Source organism: Leuciscus leuciscus, assembly GCF_965113295.1.
Source record: "Leuciscus leuciscus genome assembly, chromosome: 21".
Lineage (NCBI taxonomy): Eukaryota > Metazoa > Chordata > Actinopteri > Cypriniformes > Leuciscidae > Leuciscus > Leuciscus leuciscus.
Window position 1 is genome coordinate 24222889 of NC_138745.1, and position 11706 is coordinate 24234594.

Below are 11706 nucleotides of genomic sequence, written 5' to 3' on the forward strand. Positions count from 1 at the left end.
GCACCAAAAATTTTCTCTCACCAAAGACTTTTCTCCAAGCATTAAATAAAAAGTGGGTGCAGGTTTACCTAGTAAAAAAAAAAAAAAAAAGCCAAACAATAATTCTGCTTGTTTATTGATAGCAAAAGAAAAAGGCATAGCATTTTTCTTTTGCTTGTTTATTGATAGCAAAAGAAAAAGGCATAGCATTTTTCTTTTGCTTGTTTATTGATAGCAAAAGAAAAAGGCATAGCATTTTTCAGCATACATCTTAGTTTTATATTTACATTGAGTATAGAAATAAACTTTTATTATAGTAAATACTATAATATATATATACTATATAATATACATTGTAAAATCATACTCTCTCAGGGGGCTCACAGCCCTTTAAGCTTTTAGAAGCTGGTCATTTGCTTTGGTAAAGTAACACAATAACAGAGCAACAACAACAAGAGAGTTTACATATACATCAGCACAAAGTGAAATGTGACACATTAAAAATGGGCCCTTTGCACAAACACAATCTCATTCAGTATAATCCTTGAACATCACAAACACCCTAAGGGCACATATTTAAGTTTTCTCATACCCAAGCACTCACTGAGAACAGGACAAGTTGAAGTCTTTGTTTTAAATGTGTCTTGGTTAAAAAGGGTCTGTACTTGTACTGAGAAAACTTTCAGAGCCCACGTGGAATAACAGCAAAACTATTTTCTCCTGATTTATTATACAGTACTGAATTTGTAGACATTAGACCAACAATCTTCCAATAAGGGTCAGGTTTTTCAGTGCATGGGTCTTATGACACAAATGATGTATAAAACAACACAGTGTAATATAGAAGTTTGGGGTTGGTAAGATTTTTTTTTTTTTTTTTTAAGAAATCAATACTTTTATTCAGCAAGGATGCATTAAAAAAGCGACATTGATGACATTTATATTGTTACAAAAGATTGAAAATGTCTTTCAAATAAATGCTATTCTTTTGAACTTTCTATTCATCAAAGTATACAGAAAAAAATATATCACTGTTTCCACTAAAATATTAAGAATAATATAACGTTAAATATTTCTTGAGCACAACATCAGCATATTACAATGATTACTGAAAGATCATATAACATTAGACTGTAATAATGGCTTTGCCATCACTGGAGAGAATTTCAAAATATATTAAAATAGAAAACAGTTATTTTAAATTGTAATAACATTTCACCATATTATTATTTTTATTTTATTTTTTTTTATCAAATAAATGCAGCATTGGTGAGCATAAAACACATCTTTCAAAAATCTTATCAACCCCAAAATGAACGGAGGTGTAACTGGTGAAAAATGAAGAAAATTAATATTAAAGGCATGAGATGAAAAAATCCCTGACTTCAAATAGCTTAATTTCCTGGGCAAATAACTTCAACGTTCAGTCATTTTAGATCAGGAATTTAGAAGCGTTTAAAATATTTGCTTGAATTTAGCATTAACGGATGGCATTGTTTCGCCATGGCATATACTGTCTAAGGCAAACCAGTGATGTGAGACCTTTACAAATGCAAATGTCATAAAACAAAGTACAAAACAACCAGGGTTTGACACTCCCTGAAATGATACAGTTATAAACAGCACATTCAGAAATGGGGTAACATATTTTTGTACCTGATATGGATCACAATTGCAAAAACATAAATAACTCTGATCCAGGTCATACATTTGTGATGTGTTATGCTTCTGATGATGGGTTATTTGTCTTGTCCCCATCTGTAGGCACACTGCTGTACTGGCAATCTGTGGACATATTGATTGCAGGTTTAGCTGGAGACCCGGACGCTGGTAAACTGTTCTTCTGGGCTGCATCACGGGAGTCCAGCCAGTAAAACGAAACCATCAGGTAAAGAGCTGATAAGGCCACAGAGATGCTGCAGGCCAGGAACATGACCGTGTACTGTCCGGTTCGGTCCACAAGCAATCCTGTAACACAGGTGCAGAGTTATGATAGCATTTAACAGTTCCTTTCATATCCAGAGAAGTAAAAAACATTAACCTATACACTCCTGGTCACAAGTTTGGAATAATTAAGTCTCTTCTTCTCACTACGGCTGCATTTATTTGATCAATAATACAGTAAAACCGTAATATTGTATATATTACTACAATTTAAAGTGATGGCAAAGATGAATTTTCAGCAGCCAGTCCAGTCTTCAGTGTCACATGAACCTTCAGAAATTATGCTCAGAAATGATGAATATCAATGTTGAAAGCAGTTGTGCTGCTTAATATTTTTGTCAAAACCACGACTTTTTTTTTCCTTCTTCAAACTTAATTGTTAATTGCTTCAGTCTATTTGAAATGTTTAATTAATCTGAATGCATTTTATTTATTTTTTGTACAGTTTGAATGACTGATTCAATGACTCACTCATAAAGACTTCACTTGTTTAAATACTGTTTATATCTGAACTATAAACTTTTATCCCAGTACTTCTGTGATAATATGAATATTTGCAACACAGAAATAACGATACTGTGCGGTTTAAAAGACCTTAAAAGCTTTAAGACCTTATGTAGCCCCACCCCATTTTTTCCTAAGATAAGCCAAGCCAAACACATGTGTATTACTGTAGTAGCACTTCAAGGTGCTAGGTTGTGCTTGGCTCAACTAATAATGACATTTCTGTGTGAGAAAGAGCCAGTTAAGCTTGACCAGATTGAGTACACAGCCTCCGCTCCCACTAACAGGCAAATCCAGATTAATGCTGTTACAATGGAGAATACATTCCACTATTTACTCAAACACAGGCACACACTCCCTCACAGATAGTTACACAATCACATATGTTTCATTCCATATCATAGTGATTTATTCTTTATACTGCAAGAATGGTTGGGAACGCCTTTAAAAAACATTTATGGGACTTTACTTTGACAGGAAATTTGAGACATGACAGGAAATAATGCTGATTTCCTGAGCCAAGCAGGATCTGATCTTGGCATAAGAGCTGTTGGATTTTTAGGTAAACACATTATGTGTTCATAATTTTTTTACATCAAGATTTTAGGGTAAAATTGTTATGAATGTGTAACAAAGTCTATTTTGTAGGTACTGTTACTGGTCACTATTTCTTTACTAAATCTTTACTTAGTTTATTTTGAAATAATAAATATAAACGACAATAAAAGGCATATGGTCATACAACTCTAGAGGATAAAAAAAAAAAAAACTAATTTCAAACTTTAGAAAAAAAAGTGTAACTTTTTTTTAAATAGACGGGACTTTATGTAAAAGTTAAGCTGTTTATAGAGTTAAGTGCTGCACAGTTTGAAATAACAAAAGAAATAAACTTAAAATACAAATAAAAAATATGTATATAGCACCTTTAGCAATAAAGCATTATAAAGTGTCTCACAAATCAAATATTAAAAAATAAAACATATTCACACAAGTCTATGAAAACTAAGTTAAACAAGATTTTTTTAAAAAGGAGACAGATTCAGCAAATCTAAATGATCAAGTGTGATGACAACTGAAAAACAACGGTTCTAAATAGGCTCTCAATAAATATCAGGTCATAAAGCTGAATGCACAGTAGCTATAAATGCAGTTTACTTTCCAGACTTTCCAACTCTCCAAAAGTATTTCAAGTCACAAAATGTTTTGTTTATCAGGGGTGTTGCTAGACCTGAATGTCCTACTAGTGATGAAAAGCTAGAAACGCCCTTGCTATATCTATGGAAACTATACTTGTTGTCTCAAGTCTAGGGCAGGAACAAATGTTGAAACACCAGCAAGACCACATTTAAACAGTACCTGTCTGTTTTCAACAGATGGTCTCTGGAGTTTAGATGCCTTGTTTTTGCATTCAAGTCATGTCGAAATGATCGTATTTATGAGCTGAACGAACATGAACGCCACCACAAAGTCATAATTATGAGCGAGAAACTCTGGATTTTCTTTGAGCTCAGAGTTTATGAGTTGGGAGCATGTCACTGAGAAACATCATTGGATGCAACATCTCTAGTGGACGGTAATTTTTCAGAAATTAATTAAAAAACATTAAAAGTAAAACACACCTGATGCACAATCATTGTTCTGAACAACATGGGTCTAATAAACTACATACATGAATGTACGTCATGTATGTAGACTGTACGATGATGACGCCTATAGAATTGTAGGTTACGGTGCAAGCTAGTAAAGGAGAATAAAGCATCATCAGCATGCACTAGTGGTAAACAAACAGAGCAAGATAAATCGCATTTTTGCAATTGTGGTTATTATGTGCACTGAAGAAAAAAAGGAGGAAGCGAAAGAGGAGAATATGGACTAAGAATAAGTAGTTTTAAATTTAGCTCCACGTCGTGTTGATCAATACGCCAATTCATGTTGCGTTTTTTTTTGGCTAGTCAGTAACGTAGGTTGTAGCAGCAAACACAATGAGTCGCAGGCTATCTTTGGTCGCAAGACCGTGACAATGGCCGTATTTGAACCTCTCTCACTGTACGATGTAGGAGCCACGACCACAGAAGTCACCACGATTGGTCATCTCTCGTCTGGGACAGCCCAATATCGTACGATGTGTACCGGAGATAAGAGAAGGTGACAAAAGTGACTTAAACGTACCTGACGTAGTAATTACGACTCTCCAACGCTTAAATACGAACTTCCCAGGAGGACTTGAACACACCTCATTTGAGTCGTACATATACAGGCAGTGACATACACCACACATAATTCAAAACACAAAGTTTTCGAGTTACCTGCGAGGGGAGGTCCTATCAGCAGTGTGACGCTTTCCATGATAGACAGCAGGCCGAGCGCAGACGGGAATCGACTCATTTCCACTGTATCCATCAGGACGGTGAACATCAGTGAGCCTACCACGCTCATGGACAGTCCGTAGATCAGCACGTAAATTAACAGCACATTGAAATCGGGAGAAATGCAGCAGATACTATTACTGAGTCCATTTATTAGAAGTGCGACTGAGAAAACGTAGATGTGTCGACCTTTAAACCAGGATAGGCTGAAGAGCACTCCAGCGGGAGGCCGCACAAAGATGTTGACAAAGCCCAGGATGGAAAGCAGCAGGGCGGCTCGGCTTGGATCCATATTGTGAGCTGATGCATACGGGACCAGGAATATAAGTGGCACCACAAACCCCAGCATCATCCAAGTGATGCCCAATGAAAACACCCGAAATCGCAGGTTGCTGCAGAAGAGGTCAAAGGCCATGTGTTTTCTGAGGAACGATGCTAAGCTCTGATAGATTCCCGGCACACATCCCTTTTTGCCTGGGGATATGGGACTGTTGCTCATCACCTCTGACTTTTTGGGCTTGCGAGGCCTGAGCGGTCTCATAACGGCTCCACAAACACAGCAGTTGAGCAGCACAGCGCCAAGCACCAGAAAGCTTCCTCTCCAGCCCAGCTTACTCTGCAGATAGTCACCTAAAAAGGGCAATGCACACAGACCCAGAGCAGTACCAGTGGAGGACATCGCATTGGCAAAAGGACGACGGCGCACAAAGTAGTGGCCAAGTATGGTGACAGCGGGCTGGAAGCTGAAACAGAAGCCCAAACCTGTAAAACAAACAGAGGGTCATGCATTATAAAGAACTGACTGAAGGATTACAAACTTGCTAACTGAATTACAAACTACAAAACAAAACTGAAGTTCACTGTACTAAATAATCATCAATGAATAATAAATACACAAAATCTGTAACTGTAGATGAGTGTATTTAAATAACACATTTAGTTACGATTAAACAATATAATAATCAATATTATATAATCTAATAATTAATAATCAATCAGTTAATAATATAAAATAAATGATCATGTATTATTTACTTGTCAACTATCTGAGCTGTAACTGTAAATACATTTATGCATTATTTATTATATTATTATTATCTATTTAATTAATAATAATATTTATTAATGACCAAATATTTAATTTAATGTATTTTGATTTAATATTAAATATATACTTAATATTGATATTATTTATATATATATTTTATTTATATTAATACAAATTTAGAAACTTATAAATAATACATGTATTTGATCATTTACATTTATTGTGCCGCTTTATGCTACAGTACATCCATTTTTAACATCTGGAACTATCTTTGTGGGCGGTCATTTTAATAAAACACACATAATTAAAACAGCATCACACTCTCAGTAGTAGTGTTGTACTGAATGCCTGTAGCCAAATAACAGCCATGCTGATCATAAGCAGGATTATTGCGTGCTCAAGAATTAACTACATCCTATTTGTATTCATATTCTTATTCATGTCAGGCCAGGCGGTAAAGCGCTTAGTGATAACTCTTTATATAATCACAATGACGTTTATGTAATCACTGCTGTTGCTCTTTCATATACAGATCAAGCAAGATGTCAAAATCACTTCCTCTGGGGACTTACTGACCTGTGATGACCCCAGTAGTGATGTATAAGTGAATAATTGAATGTGAGAAAGAGCTGACCACCATCCCCAAACCACTCAGCACTCCCCCAAACATTACTGTCGCCCGGCAGCCGAAGCGCTCCACCAGCACACTACACAGAGGACCTGGAAGAAAAATGCTAACAGTAAAAAAAAAACTCATTTGAGATGGCTTAATCATTTTCAAAAACCAGCTACTCAAAACACCATCAATAAACCGCCTTAAACAATGTACTGCCTGCCTTATTCAAATATGATAAGCAAATATCAACATACAAGTAATTGACACATGGCAGTTCAAGAGGTACACTTAAGTGTGTGTAATAAATGTTGGATCTAGCTGTTCCTCTTTTTTTTATTATGACTATGACTGCTACAATGACTATCACTATAAGGGTGTGATAAGGGTATAATGACTTTTATAACCCTCTCTGTTGGATCTAATATACAGTGCCTTGCGAAAGTATTTGTACCCCTTCATTCTTTTCACATTTTGTTATGTTGCAGACTTGTATGCTAAACCTCTTTAAATAACTTTATTTCCACATCAATCTACACTCCATACACCATAATGACAGAGCCAAAAAAAAAAAAAAAAGATTTGTGATCACTTTGCACAATTATATATATATATAAAAAATGAAATTATTACATTGCATAAGTATTCCTACCCTTTTCTGGGATAATTGAAACTTAGCTCAGGAGCATTCCAATGTCACTTGTAGATGTTACTACATTTTGAGTGGAGTTAACCTGTGGCATATTAGACTGAATGGGTATGATTTGGAAAGGCACACACCTCTCAATTAAAGGTCTAACAGCTGGAAATTGGCAAAAACCAAGCCATGAGGTCAAAAGAATTGCCAGTAGAGCTCAGAGACAGGATTGTGTCAAGACACAGATCTGGGGAAGAACTCTGCTGCATTGAAGGTTCACAGAATCATTTAGCCTAAAATAATCTTTAATAGAAGAAGATGTGAACAAGTAGGACTCTTCTTAGAGCTGGCCTCCATGCCATACTGAGGAATCAATGGAGAAGGGACTTGGTTAGAGTGGTGACCAAGAAGCTGATGGTCACTCTAGTGGAGCTCCATGATCATGGAGATAGGAGGATCTTACAGAAGGACAAACATCACTGCAACAATCCACTTATCTGGGCTTTATGGCAGAGTGACCAGACTCAAGCCTCTCCTCAGTGAAGACACATGAAACCCCACTTGGAGCTTGAACCCAATCGAACATCTCTGGAGAAACCTGAAAATGGTTGTCCAGACCACCAATGGTTCCCATCCAATCTGACAGAGCTTGAGAGGATCTGAGGAGAAGAATGGCAGAAAATCGCCAAATGCTGATGTGCAAAGTTTGCTGCATCATACCCAAAAAGATTTGAGACTGTAAAGCTGCTTCAACTAAGTACTGCATTAAGGGTACAAATGCTAATGCAATGTACTTATTTCAGTTTTTCCTTTTTAATAAAGTTGTCACAAATGTGTTTTTTGCTTTGTCATTATTGTGTATGGATTGTAGATTGATGTGAAAAAAAGTCATTTAAAGTAGTTTAACATAAGGCAGCCACATAACAAAATGTGAAAAAATGAAGGGGTATTAATACTTTTGCAAGGCACTGTAGCTTAGGGTGTACTTAGAAGTGATAACTAACCCTAATCAGATAATGACCATAACTTCCTTCTCACAGTGGAGAGAAAATACGTTTTTTTATAGCATATCTACTCCAAAATATTTTTTTAACGCTATATGAATTGCATACTTATGCATTCAGTGCAGTTACTCGATGAAGAGAAAGACATCCGATTAAACAAAATGATGCATAGCGCATTTTGCATGTAAAATATATGCATTATTAACCCTCTGGTAATCTTGAATCTGTTTTTTACACAAGTTACACTTCTTGTTTTTGGTTCATTTTGACCCCCAGAATCACCCCAAAGTTAAGAATTCTGAAAGGTTAAAAAAGGAGTATAAACTTATTGAATACAAATAAGAGAGGGGCGGAGTTAAATCATTTGGTAATCTAATTAAATTGTTGATTAGTGTTTCTTTTTAATACAATTGCTGGAAAAGTAACACGTCTCTGGAGTGGAGGTATTTTTGCAAGTTAAATTTCAATTAAGAGACACCCTAACCCTAACTATAAGAAAGCCATTTGAAGGTTTATTCTCCCCAAAAATGTAAACACTGTGACTCTGTGACACTTTCAGAATATTGCTCGGTTTTTTAAACAGCCTGATTTCACCACATTGCCTCGTAAGTTTTGGGGTGGGACTTCTTGTTTGTCCGACCAATGGTAGATGTGCAAAGTGTTCAGGAAACCGTTCTGAAAGTCATTATTTTTGCAGTTTTGTTTGGTTGTGCTAGTGGAGAAGAAATTACAAACTGATTAAGCATTTTCTAAACAAAAACTGACTAATATCACATTCTTACCTCCGGCATGCAGAACTGACGTCATTATTGATGGCACCCAAGATGTCTCACTGTTACTGGCGTCAAATTCTTCCTGAAGATCTAAGTAGAAGATACCAATGCATGCAGGGAAGGCCAGTGTCAGAGCTAAGACAAGGATGGTAGCCACCAGGACCACCCACCCCCAGCCTCCATCTGGAGCATTGCAGGTAGCTTGATGATCTTGATCAGAAGGGGGTCCTGGTCCTTGTTTCTCTCCCTCAGATTCAGGCTCATCTAGCTCCCCCGTCTGCTCCTCTGTGCTGGAAGGTTGTTGAGGTGCCATGTTTCCTAAATGATGGTAATCAAGTCACTGCCGTCTGGGTTTTTCCACCTGATCCGGGGGGCTTTGGGCTCTCAGCACCAGAAGAGCAGGGAAACACATTCTTGTATATTCTATATCACCAAAAAATAAATAAAAAAAATCTTATTGAACAAAGAACAAGAACATTTTCCATACAAACAGAAATATTAGGTGGAGCTACAAAAGTGAGTTCTAGTATGAACTTGTCAAACTCCTCTTTGTTTACTTTTCAAGTTCAGGTGGACCAGAGGGGGAAGGGTTATTGGTCACATCCACCTTAGACATTTTTTAGTTTGTTTCATCTGTAGCCTAACTTAATATTAACCAATTGAACATTTGTCCAAAACCTACAACAAATCTGGATTAAGTCGGTTTTTGTTTTTCTCATAATCTTTCAAGTCAGTGAATTGGTTTCTTTCTTCTGTTGTACGCAAAGGAAGACATTTTAATAAGGTTGGTATGGTAACCAGACAGTGACTTCCATAGTATTGTTTTTTTCCTACAACAGACCCTTTCCAAAAAATTTGAATATCATGGAAAAGTTTATTTATTTCCATAATTCCATTCAAAACGTTAAACTTCCAATAGATTATAGATTCAAGGCCCACATAAAACCCACAAAAACAGGATTTCAAAAAAATTTGAATATTACATGAAATCACACAGTAATTACACAGTGATACCATGGTCATTGAACCAGGTTTTGGTTATTTTGGCAGTGTGGGCAGGTGCAAATCCTGCTGGAAAATGAAGTCAGCATCTCCATAAAGCTTGTCTGCTGAAGGAAGCATGAAGTGCTCTGAAAATGTCCTGGTAGACGGCTGCGTTGAGTGGACAGCACAGTGGACCAACACCAGCCGATGACATGGCTCCCCAAACCAACACAGACTGTGGAAACTTCACACTGGACTTCAAGCATCTTGGATTGTGTGCCTCTCCATTCTTCCTCCAGATTCTGGGACCTTGGTTTCCAAATGAGATGCAAAATTTGATCTCATCCGAAAAGAGGACTTTGGTCCACTGTGCTTTATTAAATCCAGAGTCAACGCAGCCGTCTACCAGGACATTTTCAGAGCACTTCATGCTTCCTTCATTTTCCAGCAGGATTTGCACCTGCCCACACTGCCAAAAGAACCAAAACCTGGTTCAATGACCATGGCATCACTGTGTAACTACTGTGTGATTTCATGTAATATTCTAATTTTTTGAAATTCTGTTTTCGTGGGTTTTATGAGCTGGAAGCCCAAATTATGTACAAATAAACAACTAAATACTTGAAATCGTTTAAGTTGTGGGCCCTGAAGATTCAAAACGTAAAACTTCCATAGATTATAGATATAATCTATGGAAGTTTTACGTTTTGAATGGAATTATGGAAATAAACTTTTCCATGATATTCAAATTTTTTGGAAAGGGTCTGTATATAACTAAGTCAATGGCACCTAGTCAACTGTCTGTCAACACATTCTTTAAAATAGAATTTTTTGTGTTCAACAGAAGAAATAACCTCATACAGGTTTGGAACAACCTGAGGGTGAGTAGGCTATGTCTAGTAATGACAAACTTTTCATATAAAAAAACATTCATGTGTCGCGACCTGGTGTAACGATGTAACTTAGGGGTCACTGAACGGATAAAAAGATTCGACTCGCTTGGATGAATCAAAATGCCACCACTTGTATTTTACTTGACATTCTCCTTCTCCTTTGTCTGGTGTTTTTGCTCAATTCTACAGCTGTTTTAGGGTGTTCTGAACATGATGACAATGACAGATCTGCTGTTCCGGAAGAAGCGACTTTATACATAAACAACAAAGAAACTAAACGAAAAGCCGATGCGTAGCCTACATGTGATTACAATAGCTGGCAAAACACTTTAGGAAAAAAAAAACCTTAAGACGTGTTTGACCGGCTAAAGCCCTAAAGTAAGCTTCTCAAAACAAACAGTATTTTATTGAAATTACCTGAAATTGGCCACATCACCGGGATGACACGAGTCAATGACAAAATTTCATCCTGTTCTTTAGGCACGATACGAGTGGGAAAAGGCGTATTGCCATGCTCAAACATGGAAAAATTCAAACCTTGAAAAGCTAAACAACAAACGAACCTTTTAGCGCATTTTCAGGCATCCGCGCCAGTGCCGCGTCTCTGTGCTGCTGTGGAGACTGTCATATCAGCGGTAGGAAGGAGGAGACACTCTGTGGGAGCAGTTTCAGGCTCCAGACGATTAAGCATAGGCGAATGTAACAGCTTGTTCTCTCACATGTCGCACTATGACTACATAACACAAATGGAGAGAGCTATATGAAATTGGTAACGGCTCCTTTAACAGCAGCAGTCTACACGTAGGGAAATTTGAGCACCGAGGCGATGGCATGGCATTTCCTCTCTTGCCTTTCCCCCAGAGCCACTCGGTTTCATCCGCCTTGCACCGCGCAGAAGGGCGGGTTTCAGTGTGCTGGCGTAGTTTAGCAAAAATAGGCTAACTCATAGACTTTATTCTAA

At 37.1% G+C, this 11706-nt stretch overlaps 1 protein-coding gene across 4 annotated transcripts; it reads right to left on the bottom strand.

The window, feature by feature from the left end:
• Positions 1-391: 391 nt before the first annotated feature.
• Positions 392-11616, bottom strand: slc16a5a (solute carrier family 16 member 5a). 4 transcript variants are annotated; one of them, XM_082151252.1, is made up of 5 exons: positions 11309-11616; positions 8878-9291; positions 6418-6561; positions 4734-5555; positions 392-1947 (listed from the first exon to the last, which is right to left on the bottom strand). In XM_082151252.1, exons 2-5 carry the CDS (start codon positions 9179-9181, stop codon positions 1700-1702), a joined length of 1518 nt encoding a protein of 505 aa, XP_082007378.1. In that variant the 5' UTR covers positions 9182-9291; positions 11309-11616; the 3' UTR covers positions 392-1699. The 4 variants fall into 4 exon arrangements, with proteins under 4 accessions (XP_082007378.1, XP_082007379.1, XP_082007381.1 ...); XM_082151253.1 differs by lacking the exon at positions 11309-11616 and adding an exon at positions 11163-11302; XM_082151255.1 differs by lacking the exon at positions 11309-11616 and adding an exon at positions 7555-7750 and having other exon boundaries at positions 6418-7454; positions 8878-9018.
• Positions 11617-11706: the final 90 nt, after the last annotated feature.

What these genes read in the sequence shown, in the direction of transcription:
- slc16a5a (XM_082151252.1), bottom strand. Translation starts at nt 9,181, where the DNA reads ATGGCACCTCAACAACCTTCCAGCACAGAGGAGCAGACGGGGGAGCTA. An exon ending in CACTACTGGGGTCATCACAG is followed by an intron (nt 5,556 to 6,417) that starts GTCAGTAAGTCC and finishes TTTGTTTTACAG; the next exon opens with GTTTGGGCTTCTGTTTCAGC. An exon ending in GATAGGACCTCCCCTCGCAG is followed by an intron (nt 1,948 to 4,733) that starts GTAACTCGAAAA and finishes CCTGTGTTACAG; the next exon opens with GATTGCTTGTGGACCGAACC.